This window comes from Sebastes umbrosus, chromosome 5 (assembly GCF_015220745.1).
Source record: "Sebastes umbrosus isolate fSebUmb1 chromosome 5, fSebUmb1.pri, whole genome shotgun sequence".
NCBI lineage: Eukaryota > Metazoa > Chordata > Actinopteri > Perciformes > Sebastidae > Sebastes > Sebastes umbrosus.
Genome location: NC_051273.1, coordinates 22,138,727 through 22,158,243, shown reverse-complemented (window position 1 = coordinate 22,158,243; position 19,517 = coordinate 22,138,727). Strand labels below are relative to the sequence as shown.

General features: G+C 42.3%; 1 protein-coding gene across 2 annotated transcripts in view; it reads right to left on the bottom strand.

Annotated features, from left to right (window-relative positions):
- Positions 1 to 266: 266 nt before the first annotated feature.
- The window catches only part of rgl1 (ral guanine nucleotide dissociation stimulator-like 1), a 37,365-nt gene continuing 18,114 nt past the window's right edge, over positions 267 to 19,517 (bottom strand). Inside the window, exons 1-18 of one of the 2 annotated variants that reach the window (XM_037771143.1) lie at positions 16,127 to 16,375; positions 13,018 to 13,128; positions 10,450 to 10,658; positions 10,289 to 10,363; positions 9,360 to 9,550; positions 9,114 to 9,238; positions 8,758 to 8,973; positions 8,567 to 8,670; positions 8,379 to 8,463; positions 7,481 to 7,570; positions 6,606 to 6,692; positions 6,328 to 6,360; positions 6,113 to 6,234; positions 5,712 to 5,801; positions 5,361 to 5,544; positions 3,290 to 3,541; positions 3,085 to 3,199; positions 267 to 2,171 (exon numbers count right to left, since the gene is read on the bottom strand). In XM_037771143.1, the coding sequence (XP_037627071.1) occupies positions 1,984 to 2,171; positions 3,085 to 3,199; positions 3,290 to 3,541; positions 5,361 to 5,544; positions 5,712 to 5,801; positions 6,113 to 6,234; positions 6,328 to 6,360; positions 6,606 to 6,692; positions 7,481 to 7,570; positions 8,379 to 8,463; positions 8,567 to 8,670; positions 8,758 to 8,973; positions 9,114 to 9,238; positions 9,360 to 9,550; positions 10,289 to 10,363; positions 10,450 to 10,658; positions 13,018 to 13,128; positions 16,127 to 16,171 (2,322 nt within the window). In that variant the 5' untranslated portion in view covers positions 16,172 to 16,375 and the 3' untranslated portion in view covers positions 267 to 1,983. Of the gene's footprint in view, positions 2,172 to 3,084; positions 3,200 to 3,289; positions 3,542 to 5,360; positions 5,545 to 5,711; positions 5,802 to 6,112; positions 6,235 to 6,327; positions 6,361 to 6,605; positions 6,693 to 7,480; positions 7,571 to 8,378; positions 8,464 to 8,566; positions 8,671 to 8,757; positions 8,974 to 9,113; positions 9,239 to 9,359; positions 9,551 to 10,288; positions 10,364 to 10,449; positions 10,659 to 13,017; positions 13,129 to 16,126; positions 16,376 to 19,517 lie in introns of those variants that run through there. The other variant, XM_037771142.1, reaches the window with a different exon arrangement.

Genomic DNA, 19,517 nt, shown 5'->3' with positions numbered 1-19,517 from the left:
CCCTCGTAACAAGCTAGTATGACATGGTTGGTACCAATGGTTAGGTTTTTCTAGTTCCATATGATACCAGTATCTTCACTCTAGCTTTAAAACTGAGCCTGCTACAACCTAAAAATCACAAGTTGCGCTAATCCGTTATTATGGTGTTACTTTGACAGCCCTAGTTTGAACAAAACTACTAATAATAATATGCTACTCATTATGAACTCAAGAGCATTCGTCCAAATAGAGGAGTGAATCAAAAGCACACAGGACAACCATCATAATAATGATAATAATTTATTTATTCAGGTAGAGGAAGAGTCTTTGGCAGTGAAGAACACAGGAACTGAGGGTGATTTAACGAGAACATTTTAAAGTGAAGTGCTGCGTGGAGACAAACGATCAGCCCATTAACACGTGAACCAGTTCTCCCAGAAGGGAAATGTAATATCAACCAGGGGAACATTAACTGGTTGCACAAATTGGCACGATAGCATGTAAGATCTGCAGGAGTGAGCTATAACTGAAAGGAGGAAAAAAATGACTCACAGGAGTGTTTATCTGAAAACGGTGTCGCTGTAATGTGACAGGTGAGAAGAGTTGCTGTGAAACTACGGCGGCGCTGGAAACAGACGGGTGTTTACTGTGTGAAGAGGTGTTGTGTGTGCGTGATGAAGTGATGTGTCCCTAAGTAAAGATTTCCAAATGTATCACAGTAAAATCTGGCACTGGCTTTTTTTTATTTTTTATGACACTCTGAATTCATTAACGTCATCACTCTCTGATCTGGCGTTCATGTCTGGCCTGAATTGTGTTACGAAAACATATAAAAAGCAACAATTACAAACAAAAATAGTAATTCATTTAGCGAAGAGAGGGAGGAAACCACTTACAGAGCGGCTCGTTCACTCTTCTATATTCACATCCCATCGGCGTCTCCTACCAACTGACAAGTGCAACTCTATATAGTTCATATAATGAAGGGCAAAGAGGTACAAGGATGCATCAGTTTGAGACACTTTGCATGGCGTTTTCTATTCCAGGAAGTCAGTTCCTTCCTCATCTCTATTCTTACACGTCTATTTTCTTCTTCTTTTTTTTTCTTAAAATAAGTCTGAAAATGTGAGGATGTGAGGGAACGCCTTTCTGGATTAGAAAGCAGCACAGATTTCATCTCTGCACCCTAAAGATAGGGCAGGTAAGGCTATTTCAATAGTTGCTAAGGACTTGTTAAAACCAAGTAAGGGAACCAATCAGAATGCACGTAACATTCGTCACACAGCTCACAATATGAGAGGGGCTGAACACACATACACACAGAGTGCACACTGTGCACGAGCCGGACATGGCAGGTAAACATGCCGGACTAGGGGAAAACAATGACATCACAGCTCCTGTCAATCAATTCATTAATTAACATCATTCAGAATACTATTAAAGGTCCATTCATTCATCGATAAAGGCAACACTGGACACTCTGGTCCACTTCTCCTTCTATTCCACCATCTGTCTTCTCTTTCTGCATTCATCACACCAGAAAAAGTGAATACTCAGCTACGCAGTCACATCACAGGACAAAAAGATTCAACATCAGAATACTGTTGGAGGTCAGGAGTTTGGTCTGCTCCCATAACATGTGCAAAAACCTGTAGTTGTAAAGAGTGGAGAGGCCACTAGGGGTCGCCGTTTCACTCCGTCACAGGCATTACTAGTAGAAGGTCAAGTCCCACTGGCACAGCAGTCAGTCACGCTACACATCCATGTTCCATGTTAAGGCGAAGGACAGGAAGGGATGGCACAGTTCAGGGTGAGACTAGAGTCAAGATAAGAGTCTAAATGGAGCTTTTTTTAAACAGTCTGAAGACTCCATCTGTTCCTTCTTGAGCTCCTCATCCATTCATCCCTCATCCAGCCTCTTCATCTAGAACAGTTCAAATCAAGTCCGTGCCCTGCATCATCCCTGGATTAGTGGTGTAAGGGCAAACCGCTACAGTCCGGGGGTCACAGTGTGACCTTGCTGAGTCTGAGCGACAGGGTGGAGCGGTGCTGGGCGCGAGGGAGCGTGGAGCTACAGCGGCTTCGCAGCTGGACCGGCCGACTCGCCGAGCCTCGCACGCGCAGCAGGAAGTCAAAGTTAGCCGAAGTGTTCATGGCGTAAAAGACGTTGGCGTTGTCGGGAATCACCAGTTCTGAAAGAACATACAGGGAGGGGGGGAGAAAAAGCAGAAATTATGAGTATTGCTGCTATTATACTTTTAGTCAGCAGTACGTGCGTGGGTCATTGTGGTTTAAAAACAGCTGATCAGTGGGAACAATTATAGTAATTAAAATGCTGATTTGCAAAATACAAAGGGTGTTTCATCATAGTGGGGTTTTTTTTGTTTTACAGTAACTGCTGCAACCGCTTCTGCTTCCTGTACTCACTGTACATATCTCACTTTGCCTTGGAATTTTACTATTTATGAACCATATGACGTGGGACAAATTAGCACAAGTTTCATCATACTTTTTGCCCAACATGTAGCTAGCTACCTCTGGTTGAGAAAAATGTAGGTCTGAATAATGAGAAAGGTATGTGGTGGCCATTTATCAGACAAATCAGGGCCACTGATGAGCCATTTACGCAGGCAAAAGAGTCCATTGTCCATGCAAAATGTATGTTTCTGATGATTTATTTAGCCAAAAGCAAGCAAGCAAACGAAGAACAAAGGAAACATGGATGTCGCTGCCTCTCTTGTTCTGGTAAAAAAAAACATAAGCCCACCCAGGTGCATGCTGGTCCTACATGCCTACCTGAACCGTGGGTGCCCACAGTGTTACCCAATTCATAAACAAAAGAAAACAAAATGAAAATACTAATTTATGCAAAATCTATATACCTAATACCTAGCAAAAGAAAACACTATCAAAAATCGAATCTAAATAAAGTAAACATCTAGAACAATAAATCAAAAAATACTACTTATTATTAGTAAAACAACTAAATACTAACAACAAATACATAGCTCAAACAATCATCTAAAACCATCAAGAACCCCAGAGGTTACATGACAAAAATAAAGAATGAGGCTCAATATAAACGTAAAGCCATGTTTTTTTTACCTCTCTCCTCAGAGATGACTTGTACAAGCTCGTATCCGTCCTCTGGCTCCACCTCCAGGTTGTGCTTTGCCATAGCTCTAGAAATTACAGCCGGAGTCTTGTCTTGATTGGTCAACTATTTAGGGAATAGACAAAAAAATTACTCATACAGGGTTTTATATATATATATTTATATATATATCAGCAGAAACACATATTTATTTACCAGTATGCTCTTGTAGAGGTTCCCGTTGCCATGCTCCAGACTGACTCGTATGATGCATGTGTCCTGGGCCTGGGTGTTGTAAGCTGGGGTCTGACTCGGGGAGCCGGGGGACAGGGGTGTGAGGGAGGCGGAGCGTCTGTGGGTGCAGAGCGGCCCGGGGAGCGGGGGAGACGCAGGAGTCATGGAGACGCTGGCTGTGGACGAGCTGGTGTCCATGGAGTGGAGTGAATTACATGAGGAGGATTCTGATAGCTGAGGAAACACAGAACCAGAAGTTATATAAGGTGGATACGCAAAACTACAGCACAAATGCACTGAACCATAATCTGATCATTAATGTGCAGCTACTGGAGACGAAAGGGAAGCGTGGAACAAAGTGACAGCTGCACGACTCAAAAGAGATAAATATAATTGTGTAATACTGGGATAATACTAATAAGACTTGTGGGAATTTTTTTTTTGAAAAAGATCAAATACTTTAATCAAAATGACGGCTTTTGGTGCAAATTGTGTAACCGAGGAATTGGTCGTTTTGGTCTGAGTCAACTAAGATTTCTTTAGTCGATTAGTCATTTTTTCATGCTGAATGACTAATGTCCAAGAAAGGCATGAGCACATTTCTGGTAAACACCAGATTTAAAGTGGTGATTTTGTGTGATTCTTTGTGGAGAAACTCAGTTTCATAGATCTGTCGATTAAACCAACTAATCGATTATTTGATAAGATTGTTTGAGTTTTAGTCGATTAGGAATTTCTTTGGTGGAGGAAAGCCATAGTTTTGTCATTTTCTGACACATTAGGGCTTTGTTTCCAACCTCAATGATTAGCTAGTAGGATCAATATGTCCTGAGAGACAGGATGGATATACAAGTATATATATACTTGTATATATATATATATATATATATATATATATATGGACATGGCTCGATAAACAGCACGTATACTTTTTTGTTATGTTTTCCATAATTTTGGCAGTTGCTAATTCCACTTGTGTTATGTGATTTTGTGGCTATGTAAACAATACTCCATTAACATATTACGGTTTAAATTGTACAACTGCAATTTTAGTAATTAACAGCAAAGTGAATTGTACTACTTATTAAAGTATGAAAATGCCCCAACAGCTTCTTGGCTTTTCTAAAGCATACATGTTTAAAATGAAAAAAATGTTAAGTCAAGGACTATGGGGGATGGAAGAAACAGGTGATGAAAATGCATGTGAATTCAAAAAATCCAATAAATAAAAATGGATGTGAAATGAAAAATGTAGTGATAAATGATCAAGTGATTAGATTAAAACAGCCGTGATACGATGACAACAGTAAGTAACAAAAACTACGTGCTGTAAGGCTCTAAAGGAAAAATGTCAGTTGGTTGCTGTGAATGACGAATGATGAATGTAAGATGGTGAAAATGATGACACATGGCTCTGCTTTCATCATATCACGACTGTTTTGGTCAAATCAACTTTAAATTAATCAAATCACTTGATAATTCACGTGCATCTTCATCACCTCCATTTTTTATCAATTCATTTTTGTTACTTCTACCCCTCACAAAGGATCATCCTCATCAGCAGACTGGTTTAATGTGATGCGTGACATTTTTGTAATGGAAAAATGAACGTTTGCTTTGCGACTCAGGAAAGACATATTTGATGATAAATGTTGTAAAGAATTGTTTGAGTTTATAAAACACATAAAGAACTGATTTCAGTTAAAATAACACCAGTTGTATTGAAACCCCACCTGGTTCTCTGCTACACACTGACTCTTGTTTCCCTTTTTTGTTTGTTTTCTATTGACTAACTTGTATTGTCATGCTTTGTTTGGCTTCAAGAACAACAGTATACAATGTAAGATGTTTTGTGCATGTTGGCTTTCTACTCAAATACAGAGAAAATAGATTTTTTTAAAAAGTGTTAAATTATTTCTGAGTGTTTGAGGAAGCGTTTTGCAATTCTCTTTTAGTCAAGGGGTGGATCCAAGGAATAGATTAATGACACTGGAGAAGGCCTCTCTTCAGCCACTAAGTATGACCAAAATGAACACACTTTTTTTATCTTTACCTTGTTTTGCTGGGAGTCGGAGGTGTGTGTGGGGGTGAGGCCCTCGCTGTCTGACGGGCTGCTGGAGTCACTGGAGGACACGCTGACCGAGTCCATGCTCTCTCCTGAGCTGCCAGTAGGAGGCGAGCGCGGCGTCTCTCTGACCGGAGAACTCGCTGCACTACTGTCTGGTCCAAGAAACAGCCTGGGAAGGAGCGGAAGTCACTTATTAGATAATTAAATAAACGGGTCACAGCAATTTAGTGCTTAAATAGGAGAGTGTGACAATACTTAATTTCTGACATTTAAAACTTGACCCTCCTCCTCCATGAGGTTCTATTCACATCATTAACATTGTCTGGATGTACTCACAGGCTGAGTCTCTTCACCATGCTTTTCCGAGGTTTGGGTGAGGTCGGACTGCTGTCGCCAAGACCTTCAATGTCACAGGACAGGGCGTAGCTGCAAGAGAGAACATTGATAATAAACCTTAGACATCATAAAACACTGACAAATCATTTTGCGAAGTGGTTTTGTAAGAGAGAGAGAGAGGAGAAAGAGAAAGTCAGAGAGGGCGAGAAGAGAAGAGAGTTCACGGAGCAAAGGGTACAATAGATCAGTAAGGAGTGAAGACCCGGCGTGAGAACAGCAGCTTCTATTGTGTGTTGGTGAACAATAGGTCCAACAGGCCGTGACCTCAGGCAGTAATTTGCCTTGTCTAATGGATAACGGTGCAGTCAAGAAAGGAGGTATTGTGAGTGAAGCAGCAGTACCTTTCCTCCTCGCTGAGCTGAGCCTGGCTCTTAAACCAGCGGAGGAAGGCCGGATCCCGAGTCAGACAATAGCTGTTACAGGCCGACTGGAGCAGCTTGATCTGAGCGATAACCTCGAACTCCTGCAGAGAGAAGGTTACCAACGTTAGATCTGTTTTACTTCATACATATACGTGTGATGATTGTCAGAAGAGGCCGCTTGTAGCTACACTCACCCTGCGTCTCTTCTCAAAGTTGTTGAGACCACCCTGCAAAGGACACAAAGAGCACGCTGTCAGATACATCACATACCGACCAGCTGCTTAGACAAACAGCGTTAGGTGGACCGCTCCGACAAAATTCCTCACACACTCATGGAAACTTACGCCCCGGTTCCTGACAGCGGTTACACAGACAGACTCTCAGATCTGCAGAGCTGTGTAAACTCGCGGACACATGCGCTCAAATATCAAAACACACCCACACACACACATTCAGCAAGATTTTTTCTTACCTCTACTAGGTCAGGCAGCGCCGTATCCAGCATGGTCAGGTCAGTTAGGAAAGTCCCCAAGTAGGGTATCGTTCCCTGCATGGCTCCCTGCACAGAAGGTTTAAAAGGTCCCATATTGTAAAAAGTGACATTGTTTCATTGCTTTTATATTATAAAGCAGGTTTAAGTTCTATATAAATACTGTGAAAGTATCGAAACGCCTAATCCACAGAGAAATACACACACAGCCCGTATTCAGAATCTGAGCTTTTTGAAACAAGCCATCAGGATTTCTGTCCATTTGTGATGTCATAAATCTACAATATTTAGACCATTTCAAAGTTTTAAACATAAAAAGAATCTAAATGGATCCCAGTTTATTTCCTGTTGCAGTGTATGTGAATGGCATCAGTTGACAGGAAGTAAACATGGACCCGAGCTGTTGCCTAGCAACGCAATTCCGTTGCAATTCCATTGAAATGTATGGAGCCTGAGGGTGAATACAGGTACTGTATATTCAAACAGACAGCATGAGGAAAATAAAGTTTTTTTTAAAACATTAAAGTATGTAAACATGTTCTAGTAGAGCCCAAAATACAACCTGAAAATGAGCAAGATATGTCCCCTTTAAATAAATGTTTTTAAGGATGCCACAGTAAAGCCAGAGACTAATTTACAATGTGATTTACAGATGCCAGGGTGGGTTCTTAATGTAAATACAGCACATAGTGCACTGAGTAAACAAAGCTTCATCACACTGGAGAAGCTTGAATTCCCTTTACAGTACATTGCTTTAGAGGAATGTGTTGTTTTAAATTATAAAGCTCGCTTTTAACTCTCTTTGAAAGTGATCCACTTGTCTGCAGAAGCTCTTAGCTAGCCGCTCTTTGTCTCACCATTTCCTTCTGCAGCAAAAGTCTCTTGTGGGTTCGTTTCTGGTGCTCCTTGGCACAACTCTCCATGCTGGCAAACTTTGAAGTGCCTTCCTGTAGGGCAAACAGAAAAATATAATACAGCTTCAGTCCTCCAGATTCTCACAAGTGAATGTTTTTTAGGATTTCCAGATGAAGTCTGTGTGAGTAACATCTGCACGCTTTAAAATAGGGCTGTCCTCGACCAAAGAATTTCTGAGTTGACAAATCGATTAGTAATCTTAGTGATCGGTAATCGACAGATCTGTGAAGTTTCTCCACAAAGATTCACACAAAAGCACCACTTTAAATCTGGTGTTTACCAGAGATGTGCTCATAGGTTTCTTGGAAATTAGTCATTCAGCATGAAAAATGACTAATCGTCTAAAGAATCTTAGTCGACTATAAGACCAGACTAACTGACTCTTCTAACATGATGACGGTTATTGCAACACACGTTGTTAATGCTACAAAAGAGGGGACAGTTTTGATGGACAGACACACTGATATTGTTCATTTCCAAGTTTTAAGGCTGTCCTTGACCCCTTGACCAAAGAAACTCTTAGTCGACTAACAGTCATACCATTTTTGTCGACTAATCGATTTAATCGACAGATCTGTAAAACTCCACAAAGACTCACACAAAAGCACCACTTTAAATCTGGTGTTTATCATAAGTTTCTTGGAAATTAGTCATTCATCATGAAAAAAGCATAAAAACACGACTAATCAACAAAGTAATTTTAGTGGACTCAGACCAAAACGACCAATTAGTCGATCAACTAAACTGGGATTTTTTTTTTTTACAAAGGATACTAAATGTACTAATTCATAACTTCACAGATCCCTCAGACATTAAATAAACGTTGAAGTTAGAGCTCACCCTCATGAGGAGCTCTCTGCTGGTCAGGTAGTTGTTGTGATCGGAGAAAATGTCCGACAGTTCCTCGAACGTCTGCATGCTGTCTCTGTGTGAAGCACAGATTCATGTTAGCCGAGAGTAACGGACATATCAGCTAAAACACATGTGCAAAATAAACACCCCAGAGATGCTGTTGAATCAGGACTTACTTGTGCACGCAGGCCCAGGCCCTTTTCAGCCTGTACAGAGGGTTGGACTGCAGCGCAGACACGATGGCTCGCAGAGACGAGAAGTTTTTGCGTATTCGACACTCCTGTTATGAGACACAAGGTCGGTCACGACTTGGCCCATTTTAGGGGAAGGTTTATAGATGAGTCTGTGTGTGTGTGTTTCTGCCAACCTGAGCGATGTCTATCCAGCGCTGAATGACCCGCGCTCTGACATGCGGTCTGATCTGTCTGTGTTTCAGCACCGTGCTGACCACACAGGCCGCCACGGCGTTAAACTGCGTGATGGTGGCGCGAACGCTGGGGGCGCTGTGCTTGTTGTCCTTCTTGTCCCTCTGAGACCAGATGGAGCCGAGGCAGTGGTGGGGCACGACCTTTTTAAAGAGGAGCTGGAGCAGAACAACAGGCCGACGTTAGTATGACGACACTGACGAAACATGGCAGGGATGTGACCTGCGTGACCTTTTCCACTGCTACACAACACACGCTGCCAGTAAACCCGTTTTCCATCTCATTTCCCTCCACTTACCGCATCCATGTAGGTCAGCTGCTCAGCCACCATGTCGGCGTCAAACGACAGGAAGTCCTCCTGGAGCTCGATCTCCACTTCCTCCTCTTCCCCCAGACAGAAAGAGCTGTTGCCGTGGAAACCAGCTGAAAGCAGGCAAAAACAGATGATTTTACTCAGAGGAAATTTGATACTTAAGATGAAAAAACAAACAGCACTGTACAGAGCAAAGAACTATACGCTATAAAAAGACACTTTGTTAGTTACCTTCAGGTTCGTCCATGCCGGCCTGACTCTGCAGCTGCTCCAGCAGACCCTCCGCCCGCCTCAGAGCCTCGGAGCCGGGCACGACCCTGCGCAGGTAGTCCATCAGTCTGTGGAGACAGGGGTATTCTGGCGGCTCCTGGAAGTCCTCGGGACAGTGGTCCAGCCAGGCGCGCAGGATAGAGGCCAAGGCGCTGTGGAGACAGCAGGGAAAGATTAGAGAGTGTAAGAGGAGCTGGCAATGAGAGAAGGACAGGTGTGCGAAATTTGTTTTAACGCCACTAATTTCTCAGTTTTAAAGCTAAAGTGAAGATACTGGCATCATATGAAACTAGAAAACCTAAGGAATCCAATGGTACCAACAATGTCATACTAGCCTGTCGCAAAGGAGGTTAAATAACGCTCCAAACTTGTCCTAGATTTTCGCGAGGGAATACTGTCTTGGCCATTTTAAAAGGGGTCCCTTGACCTCTGACCTCAAGATATGTGAATGAAAATGGGTTCTATGGGTACCCACGAGTCTCCCCTTTACAGACATGCCCACTTTATGATAATCACATGCAGTTTGGGGCAAGTCATAGTCAAGTCAGCACACTGACACACTGACAGCTGTTGTTGCCTGTTGGGCTGCAGTTTGCCATGTTATGATTTGAGCATATTTTTTATGCTAAATGCAGTACCTGTGAGGGTTTATGGACAATATCTGTCATTGTTTTGTGTTGTTATACATTTACATAAAGTAGCATATTTGCCCACTCCCATGTTGATAAGAGTATTAAATACTTGACAAATCTCCCTTTAAGGTTTTGAACAGGAAAAAAATGTGCGATTAATCGCGATTAACTATTTTAATAAATGACAGCCCTAAAAAAATCTATTGAAAGCTGTCCATATGGAACTGATAGTGATGAATATATAAAAATGTATCTCACCTTCGGATGGCTCCATTGGTTCCAGAGCCTTTGCATCTGCTTGTGTCTTGCTCGTTCTCCTCCACACTTCCATACCTGCAACAGAAAATAAGGAGATATTGAAAAAAACGCTCGTCGATGCATTGTTTAAGCTTTCTGCAACACCTCGTCCCGACCCTTACCTGTCTAACAGCAGCTTCAGTACAGTCTGTGTGCTGGCGAAGGCTCTGTAGGTGGAGAGGAAGATGGAGGTGTAGGTGAGGTCGTTGTCTCCAAACGCCGTCAGTAATGTCTCCACCAGACGCTCCAGCGTTCCAGCACGGATGCTTCGTATTTTGCAGGTCTCCAGCTGGCTCACGGTGTGGCCGGGAGGCAGACGATCCCCCTCCGCCTAAACACACAAGCACAACACATATGTTTTTACACTGTTAATCCAGTGTGAACTGAACTGAGGAGCGCTGGTATGCACTGCAGTGACTTGGTTGCTGCTTCCAAAGCTTTTCTTTACTTAGAAGTGGGACAATTCATCCGAAGACAAAGATGGGGAGAGGGGAGACATGCAAGTTCCTTTATATACAATACATTGCAAGACCATAAACAAGTTGATATGAGCTGTATAAAAAAAGGGCTAAGACAAAGAGCTAGGGATGGAAATAGCTGAGGACATCTGGGACAAGGTACTGGATTATGTTCATATCTGTTCCTTGAATGCCAGGAAATGTTTGATAAAGTTTAAAATTTGACACAGGTTGCATTACTCGAAGGTAAAGCTACATGAAATCTTCCTAGAAATTTCACAGATTTGCGAGAAATGCAACCAAGCAGAGACAGATTTACTTCATAGCTATGCTTTATGCCCTAAATTACAAGACTTTTGCAATATTTTCATTCTTTTTGAAGATTTTTAAAGTTCAAATAAGACCAGATCCACTTTTGGTTAAACTGGGAGCATCCAAAAGCTCTAAAAACCAGCATCATCTCCTGTCCAATAGTCTCCTTTGTGCAAATAAACTGATCTTATTGTTCTGGAAAAAGAAATAAGTGCCGACGTTTAAATCCTGGATAACAACACTGACGGATACCCTCCACCTGGAAAGGATCCGGCATATCCTTAATGACAGACTGGAGGTATTTAAAAGGATTTGGAGACTGATTTCTTAAAAGGTTTACTTGATTTGTGCGTCTTAGGGCGATGTATGTGCATTTACTTTTTTATTTATTAATTCTTTCACATGTTTGCGTGTCTCTTTTGTCTCGTTTTGCCTTTATTCCCTGCTATTGTTTGTCTTTTTGATGTTAAATATCTGAGACAGAGGGCTGTATTACTGATGTGCACATGCTCCCCAATAAGAAAGTAAAGATGGAGAGAGGGCGGAGGAAACGGCAAGGACAATCAGAACCTATATTTAATTCTGATTTCCCCAGATGTGTCCGACTATTGTGCCTACAGGGAAATAGACTGCGAGGTTACAAAGCAGGAGAGTAGAGGAGGAGGAGGAGGAGGTGGCACAGACGTGGGGAGAAGGAGACCTTGGTGAAGTTAGCACGCTACAACAGGAAACGCTCCAATCTGCTTTTAATCACAGCGGCAGGCCCCTCCTCCTCCTCCTCCTCCTCCTCCTCCTCCTCCACCGCCGCTCCAGACAGACAGACGGAGAGGAGGACGGCCAAGTTCTCCCACCACTCCCCTCTGATAACAACTAACAAGAAATACCACTATTTGTCTCACTGTACAGTCACACACAAACACAGGCTTTGATTTCACAATTAGAAAAACACTGAATTTGCAAACACACATCAGTGTAAATCCCCCTGAATGCACAGTAATTGCTGTTATTCGCTAACAATGTGAGTGTTTATAGTAAATACACTGATGCCTCAATACTCTCTCTATTCTACTCCACTCAATAGACAACACTGTATAAACCGTCCATGTTGTTTTAATTAGCTCGTATACAGTTGGCAGCTCATACTGTCGATACATCAATACAGTCTTAAAGCCTCAGAGCTGTTATCTATTTCTTCTTTTATGTGCCAAACCCCCATCGCCCAATGCCAAGCACAAAGAGCCGATACAAACAAACCAACATCCTGATTTTTTGTTGTTGTTGTTGTAAACAAAGGCATCTACGCTGGGGGTCACACATTCCTTTAGTAGAGAACACACAAACATAATGTCCTAATTGGCCCTTCTGTGCACTGTAATAATACACCATATAACATCTTATTATGCTGATATAAACAGCACAGTGAAGGGAAAAGCAATGATTAAAAAAATGCACGACTCAAGGAAAAGCCTTTCCCAGCGTTTTATAAAACACCGAGCAGTTTTGTTGGCAGCAGCCGGGAAAGTCAGGAAATCACATGCTTCGGCTAAACAGTCCAGGTCTGGTGAAAGGCAGCGAAAAGGTGTCGTCTAAACGGGGAGATTTATGGCTCAGATGTTAAAACAACAGAGCACAATGCTGAGAGTGACGGCCCGCTATCGAATCACACCGTCTGCTTTAAACAATAGAGATTAGGCTCTGTTTTTATGCTCAGCAGTCTGCACACACAGGATTGCTTTTATAAAACCCTTCTACAAAAATTCCAAAGGAGGAGAATGTTCCACTCTGGGTATAAATCAGCAGTTCAACAGGTTAAGAGAGTGGAAAAAGCAGCGTCAGGTTTTCATTTGTACAATCTGTTTAGTGGTCTCTTCTTTGAGAGAACTTCTGTCCCACTGTGAGGTATTGGTTATGCCCACTCACCCCGAGCCATCTCGCTCCCTTGTTGGCCGCCTGCTGAATCTGAACCCTCTTCAGTGTCACGTTGTAGATGGCTCCTTCCTCCACTTCCTCCCCCCAGTCCTGCACCGAGCTCTGCAACGACATTAAGAAGGAAAATGTTACACACACTGTCATTAAACCGTTGGTGGTACTTGTTGTTAGATATTTTGACTCGAGCTTTCTGTTGCACGATCTCACGGTGCTCAGGGAAAGACCGTAATGGATTTAGGTCATGTGTACAGTACTTAGGTGCAACGTACGTCTGTTTGTGCAGACATACCAAATTTGAAGGTATATTGTATATCGACATGCATGTTTCCATATTATTATTTGCACGCTAGGTATTGTTATGTACATGCACAATATACCATGAATCAATTTGAATTGTTTTGGAAATACATCTGTATATGTTTACATGTTCTTTTCTGTCAACTAATAAAAAGTTGTTCACAAAAAGAAGAAGAAGAAGAAGAAGAGGAGAGGATCGGATAAAAACATATAACTATTTCCTGTAAATAACTGCATGGCTGCAGAACTCCTAAGTGTCATTTAACAAAATAGGAACTGACATTTTTGGAAACTTCTCTGAGAAAAGCAGAAGGAAGCATCAGAAACAAAACACAGAAACACAACCGCAGCACTCAAACAAACTAGTAAAAGAAGGACTTAAAGTGCAGTAAAAAACATCAAGAATGACCAACCCCCACCGCTGCAGCCCGCCAGGCCTCCTTCCCTCCCTCCCTCCCTGTCTGTCTCTACTCCCTCTTTTTATTCCCTATCCATCTCTTTCACCGTGTCCCCGTCGTCTCTCTGAGGTGAAGTCAGAGCTGGACTGCTTCACTGGAGATAAGAGCCAGAACAGTCCCTCAAACAAACCCCCGACATACTAAAACAAGACATACTGATATGTCTTCGTCTGTTTGTCTGAGTAATTATACAAGCCGAGGGAGCTGGAGAGCAGAACCACACTTGAATCAGCTCAGAACACTAAATAGATTTGTGCTCCGTGTGTACTGTGTCTGCCTCTGGTTGTAAATCACTGACAAGCAGCAGAGCGCATGAACAAACAGGGAGGAGCAGAGAGAAATCAAAATACAGAACTCAGAGATATGCTGAGACATCAACATATGGAGACAAAAACAGAGGCAGAGACAGAGAGAGTGAGAGAGAGAGAGAGAGAGAGAGAGAGAGAGAGACTGGGCCAAATATAAACACCACGCATGCAGTATTATGGCCAAGTCCTCCTCACACACACACACACACAGAGGCCGAGGCGAGGCGGCCAAGATCACTCTCACTTGTCCCCACTCTCATTTACACAGCTCAATGGCAAAGTCCACACTATTCCCCCCAAAACAGAAGCGCTGCCAGGGACGAGGTCAAGGGTCAAAGTCGACGTTAACAGGCTCAATGGACGGGCCTGGAAGGCCGGTGGCACTCGGCCATGACTGGGCCGTGTTTGGGTTTGAACAGAAACATGTGATGCTGAAATGAAAAGAAAGCCCAAACACAAAGAGAGAGAGAAAGGGAGAGGAGGAGTAAAAAAAAAGGATTTAAACTGGATCTGGCGGATGAAACCAGTAAGCATGAACGTGTTGTTGCATGTCACAAGCTGCATTTGTCTGAATCATGTTCAGCATCTTGTCTTAAGGTCAGCAACCATATCGCTCTCTCTCTCTCTCTCTCTCTCTCTTCAGCTGCTGCTGGCTGGACGGCTGGCAGCAGAGACAGATAAATACATCAGTGCATGAGTCATGCAGTCCACACACTCCCAAAACAATAGCGAGAGAGGTCTCTCTCTGTGTGCTGGCCGGCCCGGGGATGCTGAGTTCACAGTCTGCACACACAGCCTGCTTTTTGTCAAGCCACACAGAACTGGAGATGTTTTTCAGAGCAGGGCTTTAAAACGAGGCTCTGCTCTGCTTTGTGCACCAAGTTTAGGGGCTTATTGTGAAACAAAATTCCACCAGCTTGCATGGAAACAGTCTGTGATATTTCTATTCAGCAGAGAATCACAGCAGATATATGTAGGGATGCATTTATAGAGTATATCAAATATTATTCCTGGGTATAAACAGTTTACTCTAACTTGGATCCAAGAAGATGCTCAAAAAAAAGTGCCCAGGGAGGACACTAAGGAGAGCAAATAGTACCCTATCTCTGCTCAAATAGTGCTTATCAGCCTGAAACAATACTCCCGAGATAACAACAGTTGTGTTAAATCTTTTGGCCCTGATCTGTTGGCTTTTGTGTTTCTTTCCTCGCCTGGACGCAGCTGGGACCCATGGTGAGAGAGACAGGAGATGGCCCCGGGGTCTCTCCAATTGTTCCCTCTGTTTCACTGCAGGGCCCCCAGACAAAAGTTTTCATATCCAGCAGCAGCAGCAGGGAGGGGAGAGCTGGAACAGATCGAGTTCATATTCTGGCAGAGTCTGCAGGGGATTTTTTTTATTAGAAATGATGGAATGATCCAGTCACTGCAAAAATAATCTGAGGAAAAAGATGTGATCGGCTTTCAAGATGATTTGTTGATGGTAGTACTATTGTGTGTTTATTGTAGTGTACCATTTTCATGTTTTGTAGGTATGTTTACATAAAGTGTTTTTTTTCTTAGTATATTCTTTTTTTATTTGGAGTTAAATTATTTATTTATATCAGATGCATATATTTATGATTTATTTTATCAGAGAAATTTGAATGGAAGCAGGTGGCTTTCACAAAACTTACATTTTTCTTTAAATATTCATCATGTTGTTGTGATCTCCCATCAAAATGTAGGAAGACTGTTTAATGCTGCTCATCCCCACGTCTCCAAACTTTGCGCACCATCTTTACGCAGCAACAATGTGGGTTAAACTGGATTTAAAACAATTCAAACTCAATGTACAATTGTTCACCCCCACTGCCCCCCTCTTTCTCCTCCTCCTCCTCCTCCTCTTCTCCCCTTTATCCTCTACTTTCCCAAGCCTACAAACACCCCTCCTCCTCTTCCTCCCTCCTTTCCCTCTTCATCCTCTCCCCCTCTCTCCAAAACCACAACCCCAACAACAGAGCTCAGGATGGAAAAGCATGAGAGAGGTTTTTTTTTTACCATTTTACTTTTCCAGGCGAATTTCATGGTGAGCGTTTCTTTCATGATCCGGGGACAGCATCAGAGCTCGGGAATAATCCGACAAGGAAAGAAGATGAAGAAGAAGAAGAAGAAGAAGATGTGTTCCTGTTTTTAAAAAAAATCAAATCCCAGCAGAAAAATGTCTTCTCCTTCACCAAACACACTCCAACTCCAAACTCTCCTCCTTTGGTCTGTCAGCAGCAGGCTCTCCTCTCTTCTACTGAATGACCAAACTCCTCCTCCTCCTCCTCACTCACAACAGTCCTGTTTAAACTCCTCCTCCTCCTCCTCCTCCCTTTCTGTTCCATTTCCATCACTCTGACAACAACGTGCGCGCTCAGACGTAGTTGTGATTTCGGTTTGCGCAATGAAGACTCCAAAATGCTTACACAAGAATCCTACATGCATTTCCTCTGAAATTCATAACACTCATGACTGTTTTTAAAATGTGTTTATAAACTCATATGAACATTAATACTTATGATATGTTCAGTATACACACTTGTGTTTTTATTTGTATATATATATCATTTTTTTTTTTAATTTGAATTCTTTATTTTTTTGCTTTACTTTTAATTTGTTATAATAAGTAAAAAAAAAAACATGATTTTTTTTTTCTTTTAAAAGAAAACAGATGTGTTGGATGTGTTTTCTGTATTGTGCGTGAGTTGTCTAATTGTAACTGTGTAAAAATGCAAAATACTAAAATGTTGGCTAGAATCAAACATGCATTTCCTGTGAAATTCACAACACTCATGACTGTTTTTATAATGTGTTTGTAAACCCATATAAACATAAATACTTATGATATGTACAGTATACACTCTTGTGTTTTTATTTGTATATATTTATATATTTTTAATTTGAATTCTTTATTTTTTGCTTTTTTTTAGCTTGTTATGATGAGTAAAAAAAACATGACATTTTTTGTTTTTTTCTTGTAAAAGAAAACAGATGTGTTGGATGTGTTTTCTGTATTGTGCGTGAGTTGTCTTAATTGTAACTGTGTAAAAATGCAAAATACTAAACTGTAGAGTTGGTGTTTTTTTGTTACAATATACCTTTTTTGTTTTCTCCAGTGTTTTCTTGAGTGAAGTGGAGGTATGGTAACACATGCAGGGATTTCAATATACAAAGACCATTACTTTGGAGACTAACTCCGATCACTGAAGACTAATATTGGCTTCAGCTGAACTTTAATATGCATTTCGCCCAGAACGCGCATTTCGTCCCACATTAGCCTACTTGAAGTCATGTTACTGTAAGAAGGTATACGCCTATGGAAGTGTGGACCTATCCTTTAACATCTACAACGTCTATCCAATTATAGTTACCTGACTAGGAAGACCTCCAAACCTTGTGTGTAAATCTGTAAATTCAAGTAAATTAATTTCTTCTTCCATGGTCCCCACCTCTCATTTCCATTTTGTTGCTAGGGCAACCGCTTTGGTCCAAGATTACTTTCTGTCAGCTACTGCATTAAAAAAAACACTGCAACAGGAAATACAAAGGGGGCATGTTGTCAAGTTTGACAACATGCCCCCTCCCAACACCTGTAAACTGAATTTATATAAGTAAAACTGGTGGGCTTCCCCTTTAATAAACGTTGGGTCGCTACAGAACCCTTTATTTTTCTGTTTATTTACCTGCAAACATCAGTGGTGATTAGATTACTGTAATGTTAAGACTTCATATGAGTATGAGTCTGGTCATATGAGTAGCCGTCTTGTGAGTGAGCAGCTGCCGCCTCACGGCCACTGCGTGGGACAATATAAGGAAGGCCGTAGATGCCGTCACCAGCACTGTGCATTGTCAGTGACAGCAGAGGAGAATGGGCCAAGTGTGAGAATGGCCACACTGTTCCACTGTGAACGGGGCAGCCCTGCAGTGCACACGTACTCAAACAGCCCACTTGTGTGAATAAACGGGAAGATATGAATCAAGCGTCCACTTTGTGAGGGGTCTTTTTGTACAAAGTTGAATCGTAAACATATATCAGATGTGAGCAAGCAGCGGTTCATTCATTTACTGATCCAGAGTCAGGAGACAGTTATGAGGCTTATTGTCATCTGGCTCATCAGTGGGGGAGATGGAAAAGACCTGCTGTGGCCCCCCCGTGAGTGTACATGATATGACTACCCACTCATCTGGCTCCCATAACACCGACACGTAACCCCAACGTCACGCTCAGCGTCACTGGCTGTCACACACACCACGCTGTCAAGCAGGGTGCACACACACACAGATACCCCCACACATACAAGGTCGCCACTTCTGGCACTACAAGGCCAGGGAAGCCCAATGTACGTAATCATGTTTTATCAGGTTCTCTTCTTGCTGACTTGTTCATCAGGCTGCACATCTGGCCGGGCTCCAGTTCCCAGGCCGAGCTGCCCCGATGTCCACTGGGCTCTGGGAAGCCTAGAGGGGCAGTGGGAAGGTTGCGGCCCCACACGACCTCTGGCTCAGGCCCCGGGGGAGATTGTAGTGTTGCTCTCACAGTACGAATGATGTCACATCTCAGCGCAAACAACACATTTGACAAAATGTGACAGCAGCTGCTCCGTCTGATGGATGAGCAGATGAGTGCGCATATTTTACAACGTGAGTTCAAAACGTGAATCTGTCTCAGGAGGCCAGGTCCATTAAAGGGTACATATCGTGCTCATTTCCAGGTTCATACTTGTATTTTGTGTTTCCACTGGAACATGTTTACATGCTTTAATGTTCAACAGTCAGTCTGAAAATACCTGTATTCACCCTCTGTCTGAAACGCTCCTGACTGGGTTGTGTTATTTCACAATTTGTGGGTTGGTAGACACTCCAGATACCCAAATGTATAAGCACAAGCGCTGAAAAAGTGAGTTTTTCCATGATATGTCCCCTTTAAAGTGTACTGGCATTACTATAATGGGATGGATCAGAAAAGACTCTAAGGCCTGTTCTATAGTTTAAGGAATAGGGGGCTAAATTTCAGTAAATGTCAGAGCTGTTTTTAGGTATTTTGGTCCAAATCCAAAGTTAAATCTCAACTCCTTTGGGGGCAAGTTAAAGAAAGAGTTTGACATGTTGGGAAATACACTTGTTGATTTCTTGCCAAGAGTTAGATGAGAAGGTCGATACCACTCTCATGTTTGTACAGTAAATATGTAACTAGCAGCTTATCATAAAGATTGCCTGGAAATAGGGGGAAAGCCTGGCTCTGTCTAATGGTAACACAATCCTGCCACCATTCCCTCTAAAGCTCACTAATTAACCTGTTATGTCTCATTTGTTTAATCTGTACAAAAACCAAAGTGTAAAAATTACAAGTTGTTGTTTTACGGGGTTATGTCGACGACTATTTCTTGACCAGAAGCAGTGACTTCCT